The 27,423-nt window shown below is 41.8% G+C and overlaps 1 protein-coding gene and 1 long non-coding RNA gene across 3 annotated transcripts; both read left to right on the top strand.

Moving 5' to 3' along the window:
• Positions 1-5,385: 5,385 nt before the first annotated feature.
• Positions 5,386-20,200, top strand: LOC134228054 (RNA pseudouridylate synthase domain-containing protein 1-like). Its single transcript, XM_062709822.1, has 4 exons — positions 5,386-6,547; positions 6,612-6,855; positions 16,617-19,506; positions 19,569-20,200. Exons 1-3 carry the CDS (start codon positions 6,311-6,313, stop codon positions 17,036-17,038), a joined length of 903 nt encoding a protein of 300 aa, XP_062565806.1. The 5' UTR covers positions 5,386-6,310; the 3' UTR covers positions 17,039-19,506; positions 19,569-20,200.
• A 5,473-nt stretch (positions 20,201-25,673) lies between these two features.
• On the top strand, positions 25,674-27,164 carry LOC134221034 (uncharacterized). Of its 2 annotated transcripts, none has more exons than XR_009982188.1 (4): positions 25,674-26,177; positions 26,247-26,460; positions 26,522-26,786; positions 26,839-27,164. It is a non-coding gene; the product is annotated as an uncharacterized LOC134221034 (long non-coding RNA). The 2 variants fall into 2 exon arrangements; XR_009982203.1 differs by having other exon boundaries at positions 25,674-26,191.
• Positions 27,165-27,423: the final 259 nt, after the last annotated feature.

Below are 27,423 nucleotides of genomic sequence, written 5' to 3'. Positions count from 1 at the left end.
ATCATCAACAATTACCTGTCGGCAAGGACATTCCGGGTCTCAATCAGCGGAGCGAGTTCCAATGCGCACAACATTGTCGCAGGCGTCCCCCAGGGTAGTATCCTCGGGCCCCTGCTTTTCAATCTGTTCACCTCCGACATGCCAGAACCTCCAGAAGGCGGCATTCTGTCTCTGTTCGCAGATGACACCTCCATCGTCTACAACGGTAGAGTGATCAGAGCGCTAGTGGCAAAACTCCAACGAGGCCTGCCCAGGTAACCAAAAGTTCCTTTAAGAGTACGTTTTACGCTTAAGCAGCTCTTTGAAGCTGATTAAGCGAAAAACGTACTCTTAAAGGAACTTTTGGTTACTTGGGTGGATGCCCTGACAGAGTACCTCACCAGCTGGAAGATCTGTATCAACGCGGCGAAGACCCAGGTCATCATTTTCCCCCACTCCAAATCCCCTAAACTTGTTCCGCCTGGGGACTGTAAAATCATCCTCAATGGCACGACTGTGGAATGGGCCAATGAGGCCGACTATCTTGGCTTGACCCTCGACAGCAAGCTTATTTTCAGGCAGCAGGTTGACAAAACGGTGACAAAGTGTAACGTCTTGTTGAAACTACTGTACCCTTTGATCAACCGCCGGTCGTCATTGTCCCTAAAAAATAAGCTTGCTGTCTACAAGCAAATCATCCTCCCTGTGATCGAATATGGCATGCCGGTCTGGGAGAGCTGCGCTAAAACCCACCACCTCAAACTTCAACGGGTCCAAAACAAATTCCTGAGGATGATCCTCAACACCCCTCCCAGGACAAGAACAGGTCCTGGAGGTCCACCGTCTGGCCGGAATGAAAACCTTACATGAACGCTTTGGTGAGTGTAAAGAAAAGTTTAGAAAAGTTTGCTTGCACTCGAACCAAGAAGCGCTTAGGGCGCTAGTTCCAATCTAGGTTATCAAATTTTTATTGTAAATATTAGTGTACATAGTAGTTAGGTTATCAAATTTGAAAAAAACACTAGCGCCTCCTGAAGGCCGTCATGATACATTATATTTTAAAAATTAAGTAGAAACATAAAAATAATAATAATAATAATAATTAAAATTGAAGTTGGAGGGCCAAGCCGGCCGATCACTGTACATGTCAAAAATAATTGTAGAACAAAAAATGTGTAAATAAAGAAGAATTTTACTACTTACTACTACCTCGGGAATTTGGTTCGCGGAATTTTTCCCCATGCATTTTTACATATGCGATGTTTTCGGGATTTGGGCACGGAAAATCAAAATCCCGGCCCCATTTAGGCTCGATGCCCACGTAGCGTTTTTTCAACGCCACGTGCACGCAGCGGTCAAATAACGCAGGTGTGCATCGGCGCGGCGACGCTGCGTTACCGCTTTTTCCCGATGCACACCCGCGTCTTTTTGACGCCGCGTACACACAGCGTTGAAAAGACGCTACGTGGGCATCGAGTCTTAAAATGCACGGGGTCCAAAATCCGGCGGAAAATTTTCCCGAGGTGTACACGGTTAGATGACTTTACCCATTAATGGGTACTGTGTTATTGTTGATATTATTCCCACCGTGAAAAATTCACCCATTTTCTTGAAAAAGTGCCACTACCCATTTTAATGAGTAGTGGCGCTTTTTGAAGAAAATGGGTGAATTTTTCACGGTGGGAATAATATCAACAATAACACAGTACCCATTAATGGGTAAAGTCATCTAACCGTGTAAGGTAGCCTTAAAGAGCTAAACACATAGGATACGTTTGCGTTGCATTTGACACATTTCCCATAGGAAAACTGTCAAACGCAACGCAAACGTATCCTATGTGTCGGGCTCTTAAAGGAGCACAACTTCGTGATCGTGATAGCTGTACCATGTTTCCAGATTCAAGACCCATATGAGAGCATTCTACGACATCAACGACAAAAAAAATAACAAAACACATATTTAATCAGCATAACTTGCTAAATAATATAAATAACTTGAATTACCAAATAGTAATGGTAAATTAGTTTTTTTTTGTTTTGCCCCAATTTTCTAAATTGTATCATTTGTCGTGATTCGTCAGTTGTTTATTAAATATTAATAGTCAGCTGATCAGCTGCCCCAAAAGCTCATTTCACTCTCAGCCCCATATTAGCATCACTAATGCAGCAATTGAGCTTTCATCAATGCATTATAGTAGCATGATAATTTGCTTTGTCCGGCATTATATCAGCATTGTATCTGCACTGAAAGCCGATGAGCATTAAATGGGTAGCATCACGTGCAGATATAAAGCTGAATTAAAGCAGCATTTTAATGCTAACGGTTACTTGGGAAAGATAAAACGTGATTCATACTTTTGTTCCCATCACGTGCCACAAATCTTTACATGCTTTAAATTAGGATCTAAGTAATGAATGGGTGGGGATTAGAGAACAACAAATTTACGAAGCAAATGGCCTTCTTTTGTTATCCGAGATTTTAACAAATACAATGAAGTTCCAATTTCTACCAAAAACATTCCAAATCTTACCCAAATGCAATCCCAAACTGAGCGGTGTTGAAATTCATTTCTAATAAGATTTAAGAACAACCTAATTAAGATTAGAAAATCCACGCTAATCCAATGGATCAATCAAGGTAACTCATTTTGCACTCACCGCATCAAAACAACGGCGGCACTGTATACGCATATTTATATTCGTGTTGTTTTGACAGAACATGTCTACGGTGGCTCGATCCGTTCGTTTCATAGCGGCAGTTTTTGCTTATTGATTGATCCATTCAAATCCAATCCAAATCCAATCTAATCCAATCCAAACCTAATCCAATCCAAACTCAATCCGAATCTAATCAAAAGTCAATCCAAATTCAACCCTAATCCAATCCAAATCGAATTCAAATCCAATCCAAACTCAATCCAAATCCAATCTAATCCAATCCATACCTAATCCAATACAAATCCAATCCAAACTCAATCCGAATCTAATCCAAATCCAATCCAAATCCAATCCAAATCGAATTCAAATCCAATCCAAACTCAATCCAAATCCAATCTAATCCAATCCATACCTAATCCAATACAAATCCAATCCAAACTCAATCCGAATCTAATCCAAATCCAATCCAAATCCAATCCAAATCCAATCCAAATCCAATCCAAATCCAATCCAAATCCAATCCAAATCCAATCCAAATCCAATCCAAATCCAATCCAAACTCAATCCGAATCTAATCCAAACCAGTCCAAATCCAATCCAAATCCCATCCAATCCAAACCAATCCAAACCAATCCAAACCAATCCAAACCAATCCAAACCAATCCAAACCAATCCAAATCTAATCCAAACCAATCCAAACCAATCCAAACCAATCCAAACCAATCCAAACCAATCCAAACCAATCCAAATCAATTCAAACCAATCCAAACCAATCCAAACCAATCCAAACCAATCCAAATTCAATCCAAACCAATCCAAACCAATCCAAACCAATCAAACCAATCCAAACCAATCCAAACCAATCCAAACCAATCCAAACCAATCCAAACCAATCCAAATCCAATCCAAACCAATCCAAACCAATCCAAACCAATCCAAACCAATCCAAATCCAATCCAAACCAATCCAAACCAATCCAAACCAATCCAAACCAATCCAAACCAATCCAAACCAATCCAAACCAATCCAAACCAATCCAAACCAATCCAAACCAATCCAAACCAATCCAAACCAATCCAAACCAATCCAAACCAATCCAAACCAATCCAAACCAATCCAAACCAATCCAAACCAATCCAAACCAATCCAAACCAATCCAAACCAATCCAAACCAATCCAAACCAATCCAAACCAATCCAAATCAATCCAAACCAATCCAAACCAATCCAAATCCAATCCAAATCCATTCCAAACCAATCCAATCCAAACCAATCCAAACCAATCCAAACCAATTCAAACCAATCCAAACCAATCCAAACCAATCCAAACCAATCCAAACCAATCCAAACCAATCCAAACCAATCCAAACCAATCCAAGTCCAATCCAAATCTAATCCAAATCAATCCAAACCAATCCAAACCAATCCAAACCAATTCAAACCAATCCAAACCAATCAAACCAATCCAAACCAATCCAAACCAATCCAAACCAATCAAACCAATCCAAACCAATCCAAACCAATCAAACCAATCAAACCAATCCAAACCAATCCAAACCAATCCAAACCAATCCAAACCAATCCAAACCAATCCAAATCAATCCAAATCAATCCAAACCAATCAAACCAATCCAAACCAATCCAATCCAATCCAAATCCAATCCAAATCAATCCAAATCCAATCCAAATCCAATCCAAATCCAATCCAAATCCAATCCAAATCCAATTCAAATCCAATCCAAATCCAATCCAAATCCAATCCAAATCCAATCCAAATCCAATCCAAATCCAATCCAAATCCAATTCAAATCCAATCCAAATCCAATCCCCGCTATGTTAGTAGCCAGTATATACATTCCAAGATAAATTTCCAGATAACATATTTGGCTTTCCGATTATAATCTTTATCTTGTAACTATAATGTCTTTTACTCCAATGCATCAATGCTCAAATGGATCAAATAATGCTGAAAATTTTGCAATACTTTATTTGACTGCTTCGAAAATGCCTGAATGATCTGCTCCTCGGCACGACGATCTTGCTTGCTCAAACCAGGTCGGTGGCACGACGCCATGTTTTTGCAGCCAACTTCTCAGTGTAAAATTCATGATAGTATGTGTTTTGTTTACAAACATCACAATTGATTCTCATTGGGATACAGAACTGTCAGTGGGATACGGTCGCGCGGGCTGACTAAAACGCTCTGAAGAATAGAGGTAATAAACTATCCAGTTTTCCGCGAGCGGTAATGGCCGCCAGCTTGCCTGCGGGTCAGTCTCTGATTTGACGTTTCTGGAGGTCAACTGCACCCACCGCTCCGAGCATTTTGACCAATGTTGCATATAAGAAGGTGCTGATTCAGTAAATTCAAGCCTTCTTATATACCACCTTGATCAAAATGCTCGAATAGTGGGTGCAGTTGACCTCCAGAAACGTCAAATCAGAGACTAACCCGCAGACAAGCTGGCGGCCATTACCGTTCGCGGAAAACTGGATAGAGGACGATCGTCGCTTCGGTTCCCTTTGTTATCGTCCCCATGTTGGGTACCTATCTTTCAAAACGTACTGATTTTTCCTTCGTTGATATTTAGTGCTCTATCCTCGCCAGCAAAAGATAATTCGCCAGTGACGACAGCGACAATCTTCCTCTATCCAGCATTTCGCGTGCGGTAATGGCTGCCGTTTTTTGACACTTATCCAGACAGTCAAGTGTCAAAAAACGGCAGCCATTACCGTGCGCGAAATGCTGGATAGTTTATTAGCTTTATTCTCTGAAGACATTTTGCGATGCGATTTGTTGAAATTCGACCATTTACAGCCAGTTCCATTCTCGCACGTCCAAAAGATAACTGTCAAAAATACTTCACCTCTCCTTCCGCATACATCTAAAAACGCTAAAAACGCTTTTCACCGCAAACCCACCCACACAACCCACTCGCCAGCAAGGATAACGGAGCCAAAGCAAAATCTTCGATGACATCAGACTTTTGCTTTAGAACGAGCGGAAAGGATACTCTCAACGAGGAACAGGACTTTCAGTCGGGTCCGAGAGAGAGAATCGTAATGTTGTAAAGTGGGTAATCGTCATCAGTGCCATCGGAGTGAGTTCGTGTGAAGGACTATTGTGCAGTGCGGTCGAGCTACATTTTCGAGTGTGCCGAGGAAAATTCCATAATTTGCCATCCTGTTGGCCCTGTCCGAGAACCAAACTGGTTGGTGATGAACGTTCAAACGGTGGAGCGACAGTTGCCGTATTGCGATCACCCCGTTCGAATGGCCAACCGAACGAAAAACTGCCAGGATTCGAGGGTTCCTCCATTGGGTCAGAAGAATTTTTCTCGATGCTAGTGGAATCATTTTTGCACCAGGAATTCCACCAGCAGTAGACGAGAGAGCAGTGAGAGCGACTGGACAACAACGACGGAGAGCAGTGGGAAAGTGCGAGAAAGAATTCCACCAGTAAGGACTAAGAAGAGCAGCATAACTTATGGAGGAAACCCTGGAAGGAAATCGGAATGCATCCTGAATAAATAATTTGACAGATCCCGCGGAGCAGATAGAAGACAAGATATTCCAAGTAGAAAAAAAAATCCTCTACGCTTTCGAATCCCACATTTGCTAGTTGCTAAGTAGCGTTTATATTAACAAAATTCGAGGGTCCAGCCAAAGCAAGTATGATCGATGAAGTCGTGTATCGAATCATACAGTTCTTCTCCACCGGGTTGGTGGAGAAAATTATCAAAGCGTTTTTGGTTTTGTGCGATCGCTTTGTAAACTTCGTCCTGTCCTTATGTGAAGGGAATAATTACAAAAAGAAAGACGAAACCGTAGACGTTCTGTACAGTAGCGGTAATTTTCTCGTCATTAACAAAAAACACGATCTACTCATTAACTCGAACGATACGAAAAAGGTAAATGTTTTTTTTTCGAGTGTATAACATTATTGAATAATTTATAGAATTTATTGGGTTTTAGAAAACGGTTCAAACCATCATGCGAAAGCAGTTTCCCGAGTACGTGCAGGACAATCTGACGCACGATTTCTATTTTGCCCATCGGTTGGACTTTGCCACCAGTGGGATTCTGTGCATTCCGCTGAATAAGAACGCCTGCAAGGAGGTCTGTCAGGTGTTCGAGGAGCAACGGGCTCGGAAGTACTACCTGGCGTTGCTGCGAGGTCATACAGACTTTGACGACGAAGTAATCGACATTGCAATTGGTGAGTTGTTGGTGGAGTTAATCAGTTGTGTGGGAATGACATCATTCCGGTGACTGAATGGAATAATCAAAATGGTAACAATTTTGCATCACAGTGTGAGCTCACCAAAAACATAGGAATGTCAGGTTTGATAATGAAATTTTGTTCATGATTAATTCAATTGTTTATTTATAATTATTTTATTATCGCTGTAGCAAACAGCTCACCACATAAAAATACTGTCGAAATAGTTTTTAAATTGACGTATTGACGTACGTATAGCATATTTCTGGAAGAAAAGTAATATCGACAAAAATGGACATGGGATTCATAAGCGAATATTGTATAGGCAGTATATTGTCCTTGCAAAAAAGATCTACGAGAAGCCCGAACATTGCCTCGGATTACTGCCTTGTAGTTACAGAAATTCGTGCGCAACTGTCTAGCGTGAGGAATTTTTGAAATAACAGAACGACGCGTTTCAATATCAAACGATTCGCTGTTGACGGGGTTGTTGAGTATCTGGCAAAAAAAGATCTTAGTACTTAGTGGTTATCGAGACTTTCAACCCAAGGCAAACTCGGGACATCTTTCATGCCATTGTCCGGCAATTTTTAAAAAGAGATTACAGTTCTTCAACAGGGGGCTGATACAACCCTCTGAAGTTGGAGAACAAATCCCAATACGGTAGTAAAGTTCATCAGAACCATAATACCGAATTGCGACAACGCTGTAAGTCAAGGCGATGCGATTTCTCTACATAGCAATAATGCGTCAACTTGACAAAGCTATATCAAATGGGGAATATATCACAATAGGTCTAACAAATGGTCGCAGTGATTAATATACCCAACAAGGAAAAAAAATCTGGCGGTAGTTGGACGAGATGATAGGTGATGCTAACGATAGAGAATAGATGCGACGTCAACAGAATATGGGAGGTTACCCATGAAACTGTGACAGCAACAGCGCAGGAAGTGTGGCGGCACAGCGTTGGTTTGATAAAGAGTACCAGCCAGCGATGGACCGGAAAAATATGTACTACGAGGAGCTAGTGGCTGGTACCCGAGAACACAAATAATGGGTTCAATCAAAGTTAATTGCCTATATTCCGGGACCACCCGACTTCTTACAAACGAGCGTGAGGTGATCCAAAGGTGGCGGCAGCACTACGAAGAGCACCTGAATGGCGATGTGGCAGACAACGGTGGCGGTATGGTAATGAACCTAGGAGCACGCGCGCAGGACATACGACTTCCGGCTCCGCATCTCCAGGAAATCCGGCTGAAAAACAACAAAGCCCCTGGAGTTGACCAACTACCAGGAGAGCTGTTTAAACACGGTGGTGAGACACTGGCTAGAGCGCTGCACTGCACCAAGGTTTGGGAGGATGAGGTTCTGCCGCAGGAGTGGATGGAAGGTGTCGTGTGTTACATCTACAAAAAGGGCGATAAGCTGGATTGTAGCAACTACCGCGCAATCACATTGCTGAACGCCGCCTACAAGGTACTCTCCCAAATTTTATGCCGCTGACTAACACCAATTGCAAGAGAGTTCGTGGGGCAGTACCAGGCGGGATTTATGGGTGAACGCTCTACCACAGACCAGGTGTTCGCCATACGTCAGGTATTGCAGAAATGCCGCGAATACAACGTGCCCACACATCATCTATTTATCGACTTCACTCCGCATATGATACAATCGATCGGGACCAGCTATGGCAGCTAATGCACGAAAACGGATTTCCGGATAAACTGATACGGTTGATCAAGGCGACGATGGATCGGGTGATGTGCGTAGTTCGAGTTTCAGGGGCATTCTCGAGTCCCTTCGAAACGCGTAGAGGGTTACGACAAGGTGATGGTCTTTCGTGTCTGCTATTCAACATCGCTTTGGAGGGAGTAATACGAAGGGCAGGGATTGACACGAGTGGTATGATTTTCACGAAGTCCGTTCAGTTATTTGGTTTCGCCGACGACATTGATATCATGGCACGTAACTTTGAGAGGATGGAGGAAGCCTACATCAGACTGAAAAGCGAAGCTAAACGGATTGGACTAGTCATCAACACGTCGAAGACGAAGTACATGATAGGAAGAGGCTCAAGAGAGGTCAATGTAAGCCACCCACCACGAGTTTCTATCGGTGGTGACGAAATCGAGGTGGTTGAAGAATTCGTGTACTTGGGCTCACTGGTGACCGCCGATAACGATACCAGCAGAGAAATTCGAAAGCGCATAGTGGCTGGAAATTGTACGTTCTTTGGACTCCGTAAAACGCTCCGATCGAATAGAGTTCGCCGCCGTACCAAACTGACTATCTACAAAACGCTTATAAGACCAGTAGTTCTCTACGGACACGAGACCTGGGCGATGCTCGTGGAGAACCAACGCGCACTTGGAGTTTTTGAAAGGAAAGTGTTGCGTACCATCTATGGTGGGGGGCAGATGGCGGACGGTACGTGGAGGCGGCGAATGAACCACGAGTTGCATCAGCTGTTGGGAGAACCATCCATCGTTCACACCGCGAAAATCGGAAGACTGCGGTGGACCGGGCACGTAGCCAGAATGTCGGACAGTAATCCGGTGAAAATGGTTCTCGACAACGATCCGACGGGAACAAGAAGGCGAGGTGCACAGCGGGCAAAGTGGATCGATCAGGTGGAGGACGATTTGCGGACCCTCCGCAGACTGCGTGGTTGGCGAAGTGCAGCCATGGACCGAGCTGAATAGAGAAGACTTTTATGTGCAGCACAGGCCACTCCGGCCTTAGCCTGATAATAAATAAACGAGATGAAAGAACCATATCGCGTCTGGGGCTGAAATAATTGTAGATAGTTTGCTTAGTTATGCTGAACAATCATAATTTGAGTTTCGACATTGTACGAAAACTATTAAGCCAGATTTGGGCTTTTGGAAATGTATGTAGATAAACGTATGGTGAATTTAAAATTCACCACGGGCTTCATTGTATAATCACCATAATCGTTGTTTGGTATCCATCTGAGCAAGGCTGTTCACTTACTGGCATAGGATGCTATGATTGAATTAGATCAATGCTCGTCCGCTTCACTCACGCTTTCAATGCCTGGTCATAGCAGCCCGCGGTTTGGTTCACGATCAATCGCACCTATCAGAATCTCGTCGATTACGATGAGGAAAAGTGACGGTGATAGAATACATCCTTGTCTCACACCAGGACCCGGATAGGGTCGGACAAGACCCCATTGTGCAGCACTCCACAGGAAAAGGCCTCGTACTGTGCCTCGATGAGACCGATGATTTTCTCAGAAACCCCCTTGCGTCTCAGGGCGCCCCACATATTCTCGCGATTGAGACGGTCGAAAGTTTTTTCGTAGTCAATGAATACCAAGTAAAGGGACTCTTGGAATTCGTTGACCTGCTCTAGAATGATACGGAGGGTGACAATATCATCCACACAGGATCTACCGGCCCGGAATCCGGCCTGCTCCCGCCGGTCTGCATCGATCTTCTCCTGAAGCCGGTCTAGGATAACTTTGCATAGAACTTTGAGAACGGTACACAGCAACATAATGCCTCGCCAGTTATCGCATACAGTCAGGTCACCCTTTTTGGGCACCTTCACTAAGATACCTTGCATTCAGTCGGCCGGGAAAGTTGCGGAAAATGTTACGAAATAAACGATGCAGTAGATGATGTCATGGGGTCAGCTTTTAGCATCTCGGCTGATATGCGATCGACCCCTGGCTCTTTGAATCTCTACCAGTGATAAAGCTTCGGTATTGACGCGTGTTATACGTCGGATCCTAGGCAGATCATGCCGAGGTGGTGGTAGCCTGGCTGGCACTTGAAAAAGTTGTTCAAAGTGCTCGAACCAACGTTTCAGCTGGTCAGTTGGGTCGGTTAATAACTGATCATTCGCGTCTTTCACAGGCATCGTTGCATTCATCTTTGCCCCGCTTAAGCGTCGTGAGATATCGTAGAGGAGACGAATGTCCCCGGTTGCTGCGGTTCTCTCTTCTTCGTCGCCCAGAGAGTCCTCCTGCCGACGAATCCGCGCAATGCGCAGGCGTATTTCGTCGATGAGGAGGTGATGATCAGATGCGATAGCGGCACTACGTTTATTTCGTACATCAAGAGGGTTCCGTTTCCATTTTCGACTGATGCAGATGTGGTCGATTTGATTTTCTGTAAAGACGTCGCGGGAGACCCACGTGAGCAGGTCGATAAGGGAAGAGCGATCCCCCGATCACCATGTCGTTATTATCACAGAATTCTGCGAACAGCTCTCCGTTTTTGCTCATTTCTCCGAGACCATTGCGCCCCGTAATGCGCTCATGGTTCTCAGTTGTCGGATTCGATCTTCGCATTGAAGTCGCCCATACAGATCTTGATATCACCCCTCGGAATTCTATCTACGACGGCATTGAGTTGGCTGTAGAAGTTCTGTTTGTCTTGCAGATCGGCAGTATCGGTTGGCGCATAACATTGGATTATAGTAAGGTTTAGGAACCCGTGTTCTAAATCTAGCAACGATTATCCTTTCCCTTATAGTTTTCCACTTCATAAGCGCAGATTGTGCCTGGTACTTAGTAAGAAACCAACTCCGTGGTGGGATAGGGTTAAAACGTTCCATGCTCCTATTCGTGTCCGTTGTTTCGCGCTACAAATTGATGTTTCGGGAACAGTAGGTTGTTGGCCCAAGGTTCCCTATCCACCGAGATGGGGCTGTCATCTTAGGTATAGCACCTCCTTGGTGAACAGACGCTTGATCAGTCGGGTAATATTTGTTTAAAGTTATTTGTTTTCTCATTGGTTTGACTTAAACGAGTTAAAATGTCGAAATAATACTGGAGTAGCGCCGAAGCAAATGATTCGTTTTCTCTTCGGTTTCCATTTGTAATATTGAAGGTGCCAGATTGAATGATTTCTCGCTTAACTTTTCAAAAGGACCTAAGTAACATTTTTTTCATGAATTAATTTGAATACTGCAATCAATAGCTTTCATGTTGTTCTGTTGTTTGCGCTATTCAAATTAATTCATGAAAAAATGTAATTTAGGTCTTTTTGAAAAGTTAAGCGATAGATGTTTTGCTTATCGGTATCGACTAAACATGATTTTTTCGGAATAATTTTTATTTGTTTTCTGCTTGTGTTGTCGAAGGTGCTCTGGAAGAGTATCGGATTGTTGCAGCTTTTTGATGGTGAAGGTTGTGTAAAAGAGGGGCGGATTGTTCGCGTCAAAACAACGTTAATGCAGATCAGCAGAACACAACCATTAAAATTTGAATTTCGAAGGTGTTGTGTGAGAGTACCGGACTTATTGGCTTGAGCTTGAAAGGCATAGTATGTTTGGCGAACCACCGATATTGTTTTGATTTTCCCATTGGAAAGCCAACAAATTGTATTGGATATGGACTGCCGGATCGAATTCTATTGGTTTTGGATTGCAATGCTGGAAATATTTGCAAAAAAAAAATAGAAGGAATACAGCTGGAGGATCATGAATCTGAAATAGTTGACATTTTCAGAATGTTAAAAAAGGCTGGATTAATTTGCTTAGTAAATATGTATTTGCGTATTTGTATGTGGACTTTGAATTGAAATATTGAACTTGGATTGTTTTTGGTATTGGTTTTCAATGAAACATTTGATTTTTGATAATGGGTGAGGTAACATGATTATTAGATTTGAAAATTGGAGTTGGATTAGAATATTAGTTGTGAAAATTGGATGGACAAAATACATAACCATGCAATGGCAGGCATAAACAAAACTTTCAATTAATTACTGTGGAAATGCTAAAGAACACATAAATAGTAAACCGAGAACTAGTTGTAATGCAGAGCCATGGAGGAGAATGATAAAAAAAACTTGATCATATAATATGAATGTTTGATTTTAGTATTCCATTATAAAAACGTTCCAATGTTGGTCTGGGAATAAAACTTTGTTCATGGAATAGGAATATTGGATTTGCTTTTCGGGTTCATACATTGGATTTGAGTATCAGATTGGAAAATTATATTGAAATATTTGAATTCCAAGTTGAATTAGGATCAGAGCCGTAGCGTGGACTCCCAGCGCCCTTGGCGAAACCTTTATTAGGCGCCCCTTACTCAGATGTTAAAAAAAACGTGCTATGAGCAGGGAGATTTATTTTTTTTTTGCGAGGAGGGTCTAATGAATTTTTGCTTTATGAATTCCTAAAGCCTCTATAACCTGCATATGTTCCACTAGGTAGAAAGTAAGGATTATTAAAAGACCAGAACATCTCTAGAAAACCGCTGAAGTTTACCGATTTTCCGAAAGATTTAATAAACTAATGCAAGTAAAAAAAAATAGATCCAGTAGTGTGTGGACTCACGACAAAAAAAGGGTTTAATTAGGAAAATAAAATAGCTCTCAATTTTTGCTTGCTATTCGATTTTGATTGCTATCGAACCTAGTCACATCAAGCAGAACCCTTATATGAAGTGGATGACCATCGGAATCGCCATTAGCCCTTTCGATGACGAAAAATTCAATTTCGGAGTGGCTTGGTTTGCAAAAACTACTGATCTTTCAATAAACTTCAACTTTGGAGTGAACTGGTTGATTGTGAGAATAGCGATTGGTCCAAGTCGTATCAAGAACAAAACAATTCTGGAGTGGGTTGATTATTGACCAGAATAACCAACGGGCCCTATTCAGATCAAGGTATATGAGTTTTTGGAGTGGGTCTGACGGTAGTTTGGTGGCACTGTTTGTTTTGGATGAACCAATAAATTTCTACTTTAAAGAAAGTCAGTTACTGATCTCCCTCCCTCTCCCTAATCTGATTTAGGGCTCCCTGATCTGATCATATTCTCATATTCAGCATACCATCATTTCAAATACTCTTTCCCGCTAAAAGCTTTACCAGTTTATAAAGATTAGACTGGATCAAATGCGATCGCATAGTTTGTTTGCATAAAATGAGAGAATTTATCTCAAATTCACACAAACTTCTTATCAGTATTTCTGTACATCTATTATTAGATTTTTTCGGTTTGCATTTTCAAATAGCGAACAAAAACTATATGTATTTGATTTACGCTTCGCCTTTGGCTTATTGAAGTCCTTATCTGGGGCTCCTTCCCCAGAAGCTTGTTTCATGCTCTTTTCCATTTGCATTTCCTGTTCCTTCCTTTTCCTTCCACTTTCTTTTCCACCAAGTAAATTATGAAAAAGACATTCCCAAATTAGGGGAGCATGCCGACGTTCTGATACATTGAAATGTTATGACCCTGGGAGTTCCAAGAAAGGGACTAGCCTAGACCCTAAGCTGCTGGTCTGACCAACGGCAGCTTCCGGGGTGGGCGCAACATGCCTCCTTTCTCCCAGGTCCCAAGGACTTTATTCTTAACACTTTACCTTTATGGTTTATTCAGGGGTATGGGCGACGATGAGATACAGTGGCAATGGCTTGGTCAGTTAGCAGTGGCACTATCGCAGATGGCGTTAGGTACTGGCGCGACGTGTAGCTTGATGGTCGTTGGTCAGATGGTCGTCGAATGACCCGGCGGCGTCCACGAGGTGTTGCTTCTCGACGATCTTATGGCCGAGGTAAATTCCGGAATTTTCATCCGTTGACAGAAGCCGATTACACGGCGTTAGTTGGCACGATACGTGAGAAAAGCTGGGACGAATAATAGTTGTCGTTATCAGGACTCCGTATGACAAAATGGCGTTCGTGGCGTGGTTCCGCCCGTCAGTCCGGGCGAAAAAGTACCCTCAGGAATACGAGAAGTCCCGACACCTCTGGGCAAAATATTAGCAACCTCGGTGATTCTCACTTGGCAGGTCTTGCCAAGCTCGGGACGATCGGCTTCTTCACTACGCACCGCTCACTGGAAGTGGTCTGCCGACCGGATAGCTTTGGTCCACGGAAGTCGTCTCGCAGAACTGGGGCCAACAGTTGTAAACCCCGGAAACGAATAACCAAACGTTGGCCAGCCAAATGGTGATTCCTCGCTCCGGAGGTGCACTAAGGCACGCGGAAAACTACCAGCAACAGGACGCCGATTTGCAAGATGGCGTTCTCGTGGTAATAACATCTACAGTTGGTGAGAGGCGTCGAAAAGGCGCAATCACCACACACGCACGTAGCTGGATTCCCACTTAGTTCGTTCCCGAACGTCAAACTATCGGACCGACTATATGGGCTGATTTACCATCATCAAATTCCGAGTCTCACGAGGATAGGAACAAACTTCAAAGATGCGAGTTGGCTGTAGGTTCATAGTACCTCGTTCCTCGACTGATAACCGTATTCATTTGTCATCCACTTTGCCCGTTTTTAAATTACGATTGTACACTAACTTGACAAATTATTTCCCTGCACACAAAGTGATACCATTCGGTAACAACCTGTATCAATTATTGACGGAACAGGGCCTTCCGGAAATACGTCAAATGTATTGATTATGTGTCCCCGAGAGAATCGTAATAAAAGGTTAAATTTGTATCAATTTGAACCAGTGAATTTTTGAAAAATTTGTCATCACTTCCTATAGCGGAATTCTGGATTTTGGCGCCCCCCTAAGGCCAGGCGCCCTTGGCGGGGGCCAACCCGGCCAACCACACGCTACGGCGCTGATTAGGATGATTTTGAATATAAGAATTGAGTACAGATATTGGATACTGGATTGTAAAATTAGAAAAAAAAATGCGATTTAAATAGTTGTTTATGAAAATCCTAAGTCAATGTTTTTTTTCTCTTTTTTAGTGAGAGAAGAAGGGGAATGTGAGGGTGAGATATATTATGAGTTGGGCAATCCACTTTTAGAGTGCATTGATGACAGATATGCAGACTCAAAATCAAGACAAAATTTTCAAAACGACTTATCTGCTTTTGTAAACAAAGATTTAAACGACGATCTGACGAATCTGATAGCTCTCCCACGCAAACCAACACCATCAAAAGGTAGGTGAAAGTTGCCGCTACCTGTTGATGGTGTTGGTTTGCGTGGGAGAGCTATCAGATTCACTAAATCGTCGTTTGAATCTTTGTTTACAAAAGCAGATAAGTCGTTTTGAAAATTTTGTCTTGAAATAATCTACACATTAATGGTACGTGAAAAATCACGTAGCTACTAAATTTCACTCACACCACTCATTTTACCTGATATCTATAAAAAGTAAGAAGTGGCACATGATTCTTGACTGAAAACTTTTTTAATTAAACCAAAATAAACGGTATGATTTACGTGAATTTCACATTAGTGAGCATAAGCTGAGAACCTTACGCAGCTTGATGTTTAGCTGTCAAAATAATTCAACACGTCAGTCATTGCTGAATAAAAATTTGTTATAATTCTAATTATCAGGAATTCATAGTTCCTAAGGTAATTGTAGAAATAAGTGACCAAATTATCCATGTGGCGGAAGCATATATTTATTTACGTTTTCAAAATACGTTGCCTTTGCCTCTTTCCTCGTGGGACAATGAACGGAGTCGCATGCGCGATTAGACAGCACATCCCGTGATAGCTCGTTCGGCAGAACTAGGCCGCACAGTAGTGTATTCTCGCGAGCCGCACTTTGGGGATCACTGATCTACAGCTACCATGGAAAGGAAAGGGTTAAGGTCGTATTCTAGGGATTTCTTGGATGACCAAGAACATATTTAACAAAGCTCGACAACCTTCATAGACCAACGGTGTGTACGAAGCGTTGGAATTCCTTCTGAATATCTGCTGTCTTGCAGTAAAACACTATTGAAAAAAAAAAAACAGAAAAGGCAAACAGTTTGATGAACATTTTTATTCTCTATTCCAGGCGAGGACATCCGATTCAAGGACACCAGCAAGAAGATGTGCACTATCCTAGAGGATGAACTGTGCCAAAATCCTCGCCGCAGCATCACCAAAGTGTTGGTGCTCGACCGAGGCTACTACAATGGGAAACCGGTCACCAAAGTGCTCTTGCGGCCTATCACTGGTCGGCGGCACCAGCTGCGGCTACACTGTTCCCAGATCGGGCACGTGATCGTCGGGGACTATACGTACAGTCTCAAAATCGACACGTCGCCGCCGCGTATGTTTCTCCATGCCTTCCGCCTAGTGCTGCCCAATTCGTTCGAAAATATCGACATCCAAACGGACGACCCGTTCACGGAGAAGGCACTCAAGTACAAGTGGAAGGTCGTCGAGCAGGTAAACGCTGTTGGGAACGCGTTCGATCTGATAGATTCTTTTTAACATTTGTGGGAACCATGTAGTTACCAACTGCGTAGGACTCGCACCTTTACGTTTCGACTGGAGCAGTTTCGTCGGCGGTTAAATGTAAATATTCGATCGATTTCGCGAATTTACTCGCTTTAGGTTCTAGCGTCGTCCTCGTCTCGCTACTGGAAGAGGAAAAGGCTGCGGCCCGGTGTGCCTCGGCGACGGAAAGCATCGACGACAATCCATGGGCGGGAATCCGGTACAGAGCGGGGACGGCCCGGTTAGATTTTCCCTGAATTCGCGAAACTCTTTACCTAGTAACATTTAGACGTATTATGTAAATTATGACGAGCAGGCTGACGCGTGGCGTGAGCATGGCAAACGCGTGCCCAAGACGAAAATCGCAACTTACATGCAACATTTTTAGGAAGATAGGTATGGTACCGGAGAATGCCTACATCCCTCCACGTTTCGGGCGGGTAGCGTACAAGGTCGAACGTTTAGTGATAGAAGCGTAGCGAGGGTACCAACAGAAAAAAAAACACATTTCAAGAGAAACCGGGAATGAACTGTGAGGAAACATATTGAAGGGACTTGTTCAGCCATATTCACACTAATAAACTTTAATAACTAGTTACACATTTGATCTTATAATTAGTTGAAGTTTAGAAGTATTTACTTAAAGAATGAATACAAAAGTCCTTTAGATAACTGGAAGGTGTGTCGATGGAAGACACAGAGACAAAAATAGATAGTTATTTAATTTCGGAAATAATTACGGAGTTGCTGGTGACTGTTTTGGGGAGCTGCACAAGCCTTCTCTCAATTTAGAAGAATTTTCAATGATGGTTGTTTTTTTTTGCTAGATTGAATGTAGTAGTGGAACAGATTGATAGTCATCAAAATTATTCTAAATTTTCGCGCCAATTAATATAAGTTCAGCTAAATTAACCTGGGTCAACCAAGGCAAGGCACCCCGATTGATGCATATGGCCGAATTGATATCTCGCTTAACTTTTCAAAAGGGCTGTAACATTTTTTCATGAATTAATTTGAATATTGCAATCAACAGACCAAAATGAAAGATTTTGATTGCAGTACTCAAATTAATTCATGAAAAAAATGTTACTCAGGTCCTTTTGAAAAGTTAACCTTGGCCGGCTTCACGTTTTAACCTGTTGCCAGGTTAGATTTTTTTCGACTTCTTTCTTTGTGAAGGCAATTCCGCCACAAATCACTGGTTCTGAATCTGGGTCACAACCTAACGCTTGTTTGCAGATGTTGTTTGCGCCCACCATGTAAGGTGTGGCCGACGATGACGGAGACACTGACGGTGGAGATCGTTGTATGAGATCCGATTATTAGGATCGAATTATGTGCAGCAATTATCGTTTGATTAGTGTGCTCCGCTGATACACACCATGTTTCACAAAAATTGGGTCTTAGCGCGTTGACTAATATATCTGTTCTTCGAAATGTTTTTTTAATTCGCAATGGCAGCCTTTGGCTTCCAAACTGTTGTAAATTGCGGAATAGAAATTAGCAACACCGCCGCTTGGACATAATGGGGCGCTTGATCAACTAGCTTAACCTTCTATTGGACATTTGATTCGACTATTCCTATATTGATTTGTTTTCCCTCGCCCAAATAGGGAGACTATGAAACTGCCCACACTGTCACCAGCAGCTACCTCAGCCATTGTATATTGTTGAATTGAATCATTGATGATCGCCAGTCGCGAAGGAAGATGAAACGATTCCGTTTCCGCGAGACATTTGAACGTCTCGGCAAGTCGCTGAACTACCAACCAATCAGTGTAACAAATTTCAATTTAGACTAGAAAACTTATTCAACGCAAACGGACAAAGTTATTTAATGACAAACCTTGCAAAAAACATGTATCGCCCAGCACTAATCTTTTTGTAGGAAAAAAAGTCCAAAGAAAACGAAGGCAGACAGCGTGTCTCGAGCCAACAAAAAAAGTTTATCCGAACTTTAGAATGGAACGGAACAGTTTCTAGATAAAAAAAACGATAAATCGCTCCTCTTTTCACTTGTAAAACTATTCAAGATGCTTAGGAAAATCGAGCTGCAAAAATATTTTTGTTTGGCATTCGATTCGAACTTAACTTTTGGCGTTATCGGTTTACGAATTATGCGTAGTAATGAAATGCCTAAATAGAAGAAAATCCAGAGTAAACGCAGAAACAATAGGAACTTATAGACATTCAGAGAAGCAGTTGGTAAAGTTTCACCTATTACAAGTTGGTCGTTGAGTTCATTGTTCTGTATTCGATTTAAGTTGGGTTAAAAAATAAAAATTGCTTTGAGCTGCCGCCGGAACAAGCAAGATGAAGCCAGTTTACGAGTTCAACCTTTATCAGACATGCGCACGTTAATCAGTACTAAAGCTATTAAGGTCCTCTGGTCGTGCTGTGGGGAATTGACACGATTTTTCCTCTACGACGTGAGGATCGGTTTTAAGGATTTACTATGGAATGTAGGTTTTCATTTATTAAAGGTGTAATTGATTTTACTAATGTTGCTATATTCTATTTTCAGCACGTTCTAATTCAATATGGCCAATGCCTGAATTCTTTGCCACACTGCCAATTTACTGTTACTTTACCGAGTCTTTTATGAAAAAGAAAGCGTTGGAGAGCACATGTATCAAGACCAAGACGGAAAGGACAACTCAGGAAAGCTATTCGTGTGGAGGAAGCGCGGCAGCTTGAATCGCTCAACTGGTTTAATAATTAACCGTTCCTAGTTTGATTAGATTTTTCTTCCGTTTTGTGCTGTTTCTTAACTTAATCACAAAAGCAAATATTTACATTTACACTGTTGTCAATCGACGGAGATCATTCCAAAAGGCTACAGAACGACTCCTTCGAAGGATATTGTTAAAAGCTTATACGAAAACACAAATACGAAAATCCTTTCACAGACACAACCCAACACATCCACACACATACATTTGTTGAATGGAACCAATCTCTTTATCTGCCTGGTGAAATAAAAAAAAAGTAACAAACAAGCAGGAACAATAGTAGTACTTTCGTCAAAGAGCAATTGTACGTAAAACCAAAAGAAAAATGTAAAGAACTGACGATTTCTTTATTGTTTGATTATCAAAAACATCAAAAAAGAGAACATAACGGAAAAATAAATAATGCTTTTTTGAAGTCATTGAAGTGTGATTGAAGTTTTGAGTGGAAAGAAACTCTGATATGGAAAGATATGGAAAGTGTGAATCAAACATGAACCGTATCTGCTGTTGGGTGAAACATTCATCACTCATGATACCACCGTGAGCATCGGACGGGTAGTGGGCTGGGCATGCAACCAGAATGTCGGATCGCAACCCGGTACAATGGTTGTCAATTCAACTCAAGATCAAGCACGCTTTAATCAAGATGGATCATATAGATGGAACTAGATTGGCGCAATCACTAATCGTAAGCAGCATGGTTGCGACGACCAGCAAGTATATGGGAGATGTTTTTTTGAGTGTCCTACGAAAGGCGGAAAGCACATAAGACGGAATACAAAAAGCAGAATGAACGAAAAGCGGTACAATACAAAAGGCAGAATGAACGAAAGGCGGAAAGGCGGATTTTTTTTTCGGATCGGCGGACTCTCCTTTCTCTATAATAATATATCTTTCCGCTTTTGATTAGCCAGCCAGATGCATGCTTTCTTGTTGTTTAGTGGGAAGGAGACCTTCCGTAGCTTAGCGATCAGGCATATTATACGAAGCATGCCTGTTGTAGAGAAAACGGAAACGGTTATAGTGGGCGTAAGAATAATTATTGTCATTAATAATTAGAAAATAAATCATTCGCATTTGTTCGTTCATTCTAACCAGACATTATTATCCACTGAGAGTTTACTCCTCACAAGAATACCATGCTGAAGACGGTGACTGATATCGAATTTCTATACGGTCTGAGAAGTTTTTGGGTGAAGAATTTTCTCGCCATTCCGAAGCATAGATATCAAACACTTAATAACTCTGGAAGGTCATTCCTGACCTTGGAAAAAAAGTCATGATTATGGAAAAAAAAGAAAGAGAAAGCAAACACTGATGATGTCGATGATTGAATTCGTCGAATGTGAATCAATGATTAAATTCGTTGTTTAGTGTTGTCGATGATTGAATTCGTTGGAATCTTTAACGTGTGGATGAAAAGTCGATGATTAAATTCATCGTGAATGAAACCTAAATGGTCAATGGTGTGAATTCTAAATGCTGCCATGCTAATGATTTAATTCGTCGAGGGAAAAAGAAAAAGAAATGTAAACATTCGTATTTTTTCTCAATCTATTCTAGGGAGGAAATGAACAGAACGAACTTCTGTTTATACAAGCACCACAGACACAGCTCTATGCAATTTTCCGCAATTTAAATTTAAACACCTGCCTTCCTCGGAAGTACGCGGCGTATGGAATGGGTGGATTCGCGGTTTCGAGCGCGTCATGAAGGCTTCTAGTATTACGGATGGATCGATGCGGAAAATTCAGATGCTAGCAATGGGCGGATTAGAGTTACAGTCCGTTTTCGATTCAATCCCTGGAGCCGATAACGAGTCAGAACAAAGCCCGGATCCGTTTACGAGTGCAAAAGCCAAATTGGATAATTATTATTTTGCCCCAAAACAGTACGAGAGCTTCGAAAGGTACTTGTTTTGGGCAATGTCTCCGGAATCAGAGGAACCAATTGAAAAATTTTTGGAACGCATCCAACAGAAGGCGGAAAAGTGTACATTTGGGAATTCCAACCAGGAGAACAAAAGATATTTTAGTTTGTACTAGATAAAGATTGTCGCTTCGGTTCCCTTTGTTCTGCTGTCCGAAACATGTGTGGTACATACCTGTCAAATCGTATGGATTTTCCTTCTTTGACATTTAGCTTCCCTATCCTCGCCAGCAAAAGATGTTCCGGACAGCGACGACTGCGACAATCTTTATCTAGTAACTAAAATATCTTTTAGGAGAACCGACAGATCGCAGTGGTGGACAAAATCATTCAGCACGATTTGCGCGAAAAACTTTTGGAGAGAGAGCATCTTGCACTAGATGAATGCATAAAAGTGGTCAATTCGCATCAAGTATCAAGCAGCAAAGATGAATGGGAAATCCCCGGTTCCGGTGTCTACCGATGTTCAGACGATGTATGCAAGTGCAAGCAGAGGAAATTTTCGACAAGCAGCTCCGTTTCCAAAGAAGGCACCGCGTTGCACTAGGTGTGGTTATAATCAGCATAACGCAGGTGAAAGGTGTCCCGCTACCAATCAAAAATGCGTCCGCTGCCATGGAATCGGTCACTTCAAAGTTGTTTGTAGAAGCACTAACTGTGAAACGATGAATTCCCGCCAACATCGGGTCATTTTAAACGACAATATCCATTCAATTCCCGTAACACGACCGTCTTCAAGAAACCCAGGAGTGTGATGCACATTGAAACGCCGGATGACACAGAAGGAAAGAACGTGGAATCAGACGAGGAAGATCTACCAGTATAGACGAATCAAGTAAAAATAAGAAGAACACATACGACGGTGTTAACTTCGACAGATCCTACAGCGCAGCATAGGGAGATCATTTTAAAATGCTTATAATTAATTCTAGACAAATTGTAATTAAAATCTGATTGATGTACGGTACGGAAAAAGTTCTGAATTACATATCTGGAAGCTTATCTCAATTTTTTTAATATTTTCCAAAAATGTATCTATCATACAGTTCGGAACTTATTCCGTATCATACATCAATCAGATTTTAATTACAATTTGTCTAGAATTTATTATAAGCATTTTAAAATGATATCCCTATGCTGCGCTGTAGGATCTGTCAAAGTTAACACCGTCGTGTGTCTTCTTCTTATTTTTACTTGGATTCGTCTATACAACGTTGGTAAATAATATGGACGACGAGCTTATTCAATAATGCAGAGTTGGAGGTGTAAACATAGAAATGTTGATCGACTCAGGTTCGAAGTATAATTTGATCGATGACGCGACCTGGTAAACAATGAGTAGGTGCAACGTCAAAGCAAATAACATCCGTTTAGATAAAAGCAAAAAATTCCTCGCATACGGAAAAGTGCCTTTGAAATTGATCGCCGTGTTCGATGCTGAAATCGAAGTTGAACTGAGAGGAAACTGGAATTGAACACAACATTCTACGTTATAGAAAAAGGATAGCAACCTCTTTTGGGCAAAATAACTGCCCAACAGCTTGGAGTTCTTCGTATTGGATTGGGATCAGCGCACGTCAATCACGTGGGCGTAGCTAAACAGCGTTTTCCGTGTATTCCCGACATTGAGCTTACACTTCCTATTGATCGCAGCATTCCACCAGTAATACAAACACTCCGAAGGTGCCCGGTACCATTGTTATATAAAGTGAAAGCCAAATTGGATGAACTTTTGACGCAGGACATCATAGAACGGGTGGAGAAGCCTACATCTTGGGTGTCACTAGAAATACTAGAATAAGAGATCGGCGAAGACGCCATCTTGTTTCCAATCGAACCGTCAAAAGCGGTTCCATTTCGACTTGTTTACTTTTTGCTTCCATAAGAAGCAAGCAAAAAGTTCAAGTGCTGCCAGTATCATTGTCACGATTTCATGCATTTTCATACGTTGCCATTTCGACAGTTTTTCACTCCGCCGGTCTCTGGTTATAGGGTGGCTAGGTGTCACCTCTTATCCCAATATTGAAGGATAATGGAGATTTGAGAATGTGCATCGACATGCGAAGGGCCAATCAGGCGATTCATCGGTTGAATCATCCACTCCCAATATTTGAAGAAATGTTACCACGAATTCGCAACGCCCGATTTTTTTCACTTTTGGACATGAAGGAATCCTACTTCCACGTGAAATTAACCGAATGCTGCAGAGACGTCACCACTTTTATAACCAACTGGGGGTTATGCCGGTTCAAGAGGCTTTTCTTTGGCGTTAATTGTGCACCAGAGCTATTTCAAAGCTAATGGAAAGTCTGTTGGCAACTTGTCCAAATCTGGTAAGAACACAAAAAAAAATCGTACGTTTAGATGCCTCATTCATATTTTGTTTTCAATCTAGATTGGGTTTATCGATGATTTTATTGTGTTTGGTGAGACGGAGGAGGCACACGATAATGCATTAAGGGCCGTTATTCAGAGGTTCAATTATTGAACCACCAGAAATGCAAATTCAAACAACCTGAAGTCGTATTCTTAGGGCATCGACTTTCAGAGAAAGGTGTTCTGCCATCAGATGATAAGGTTCGCTCTGTTTTGGAATGCCGACCTCCGAAGACAAAAGAAGAGCTACGGAGCTTTCTAGGTCTGGTGACATTTGTATCTCGCTTCCTACCTGATTTGGCGACAGCTAATCACCCATTACGTGAACTTGTCAAACAATCCACCGATTACGTTTGGAACCATGAACATCAGAAAGCTTTTGATTTGATTAAACAACGGATTGGCAGTCTAGACTATTTGGGATACTACGATCCGTCTGATCGAGCCCTAGTTGTAACCGACGCATCCGGCGTGGGCCTAGGAGCAGTCCTTATTCAATTTAAGAATAACGTACCAAGAGTTATTAGTTATGCTTCGAAAAGCGTTTTAGAAACGGAGATGAAATACCCTCCGATTGAGAAAGAGGCTCTAGCCATTGTATGGACGGTTGAACGCTTCAGGATTTATTTGATTGGCATAACTTTTGAGCTCGAAACTGATCATCGCCCACTTGAAACAATATTCACAAAAACTTCCAAACCAACACTGAGAATCGAGCGTTGGCTTCTTAGACTCCAAGCGTTTTCTTTCAATGTAGTCTACAGAAAGGGTTCAGCGAATTTAGCTGATTGTCTTTCCAGACTCGCTTCTCATGTGGAGGACGCTTCTTGGAATGAAGAGTCAGAGGTTTACATACGCCGAGTCGCAGCTGAAACGCTAGCTTCGTTGAGTGGCGAAGATGTTCAAGACTTCGACGAAGTTACTGAGATTGAAATAAAAGCCATACAAGAAGCAGCAGCCATTGACATTTCCGAAGTTGTAGTGGAAACAAAATCAAAGAGCAGTGCAAAAGGCAATCATGTCCAGTGTTGTAAAATGTCATTTGCATTCGTTTGTATACCCAGAACTTTTTCCAGAAGGTAGCTATCAAATCATGATGTATGACGAACTTATAGCGCTTAAATGTGCCTACAACTTTGTCTAACAAGACATTGCTGTAAATATTATCAATTCAGTGCAAATCCGAATTATAGCCGCTAACAAAGTTGGATTTTTCTCACAATTCGTACGTTAAACCTAACTTCGGAAGTGGTGCGCTGTTTTCATTTGGTGATGTGCTATACAGCGCACTACTTCCAAAATTAGGTTTAACGTATGGATTGTGAGAAAAATCCAATTTCAATAGCGGCTATAATTCGATTTTCTACTGAATTTATAATATGTAATCTGGGGCGTGGGAGACAAAATGTCATTCAAATGACATTATGTCAAATGAAACGTGACATTTTGGAGAGTTTTCACTCTCCAGCCTCAGATGTTATATTTAGAGCAATGTATCCTTGGACAAAAATATAGCCCTACTCAAGCGTTATGAGTACATCTAAAATTATCTTGTCTTGTCTTGTCTTGTCTTAGCACATGCACAGCCAGTATTGAAAAGCATCCTGGAAATGTCGGTTGTATATCCGAGCATTTTCTTGTCAGCATTAATATTTGCAGCATATCATATATACCCGCATGGAAGGATGTCTAAAAGCGAACAGGAATCTACCTGGATAGGACGCAAACCACTATAGCAAAGCCACAATTTCATCCAACGCATAACCCATGTTCCTTTTTAGAATGATTGGGCATGTATATGTTACCGGTACACTTATACCGCCAAATAAATTAAGCGGTTCAACTGTCACAAAACCTCGTGCTTTTTTTCGTCGTCACTTTTTCACCGAGTCGAGTGTTTGGTGGTTCGGTCAAAGCTTTACCTTGCTGTTTTTTCAATTGGGAAAAATTTGCGAATTTTCCTTTTTTTCTTGAAAATCGCATTAGCCCGCGTGGCGAATATACCTCTGAATAAACATATTTTGCTCCAGCGGAATTCATCAACGAAAAACTGATAAAAACGGGCAGATTCCGGCGGAAAACGACTCTCTCTGATGGTAATGGTACATCTGTAAGTTTCTATCCCTTTCAAATTAAACTCAATTTCCAATTCCGATCATTTTCAGACGCATCTCTATCATGCTCATCAAGTGGGGCTGAATCTGGGAATGTATCCAGAATCCCAGAGCTGAATGCTTACATCCGTCTGGGTTTTTCTGTTGTCTTGCGGAGCAAATCGAACCCGACGAAGTGGTGCCTTTGTTAATTTCTCGCATTCATCGAAATGAGAGCGAGGGGATCAGAGATGTTTCACAAGCTAAACTTCAGAAGATCGAACAGGTAAGTAATTTTTCTTCTGTAGTGTACACCTCCCACTTAACGGTTGTTTTTTTTTTGATAGAGATATCATTCACCCAGTAGCACGATCATTCACCCGTTTCGAAAACTCCATTTAATCACTGCACTTCACCACCTGAGGTATGTGAAGTCCAAAAATGTTTCACCGGCGCTAATGAAGCGTTCACGGTGACTGTAATTAGTATAGACAGGATGCAGGTTTCACGCAGCAAATCCCAGTTGAAATAAGCTTCCATCAGAACTTCTTATAAGGTGAAGATTTACATTTTAATAAAGCGCGGTATTGAAGAATGATGGAGACGGTAAAGGTAAGAAGTTTGTTGGATTCCATTCGTAAGTTTAAGTATTATTTGTATGTAGCTAAAACGACCAATTGGACAACACCTCTATTCCTGGGTTGCATGACTACGATGATCCGCCAGACGCACCTGTATGCCGCATTCGAGGCCGCATTACAAAGAGAAGTCGGGCAAACTCCTGCTGGCCCTATCCACCCGGTATTACAAGTGGCCGGTATAATGCCGTACACGCCCAATGTTCCGGTCGGGAGAGATCAGACCCGGTGTCACCAAACTAAAAACGATACACACTTCGTGCAGCATCACAAGCACGCCGCAACACATCTTTGTCCATCTTTGAACTAGTCCATACCATTATTTTATTAATAATAAACATAAAAATGTAAAATAAAAAAAGTATTCTGAACTTTCCAGCTTTTGAATTTTAGATGTCAACAAACCGAAAATTCCAAAAAAAAAGAATGTTAGGAAGAAGAAGTATCTATTCAGGTACCCAAGTCTCCATTATATCTAGCAAAAATCTACTAGAATGGTGGTACCATAGTCTAAGAGATGTCTAAGAAGTATCGAAGAGATTCTATCTGTCAAATCTCTATCGGTTCAAACGGTTCATTCGCCGAAAATTTGAGGTAGAAACGGTTGTTGC

This window comes from Armigeres subalbatus, chromosome 1, assembly GCF_024139115.2.
Source record: "Armigeres subalbatus isolate Guangzhou_Male chromosome 1, GZ_Asu_2, whole genome shotgun sequence".
NCBI classification, from domain to species: Eukaryota; Metazoa; Arthropoda; class Insecta; order Diptera; family Culicidae; genus Armigeres; species Armigeres subalbatus.
The sequence above is the reverse complement of the archived record's forward strand: the minus strand, read 5'-3'. Positions and strand labels throughout refer to the sequence as shown.

What these genes read in the sequence shown, in the direction of transcription:
- LOC134228054 (XM_062709822.1), top strand. Translation starts at nt 6,311, where the DNA reads ATGATCGATGAAGTCGTGTATCGAATCATACAGTTCTTCTCCACCGGG. An exon ending in ACTCGAACGATACGAAAAAG is followed by an intron (nt 6,548 to 6,611) that starts GTAAATGTTTTT and finishes ATTGGGTTTTAG; the next exon opens with AAAACGGTTCAAACCATCAT. An exon ending in AGTAATCGACATTGCAATTG is followed by an intron (nt 6,856 to 16,616) that starts GTGAGTTGTTGG and finishes TCTCTATTCCAG; the next exon opens with GCGAGGACATCCGATTCAAG.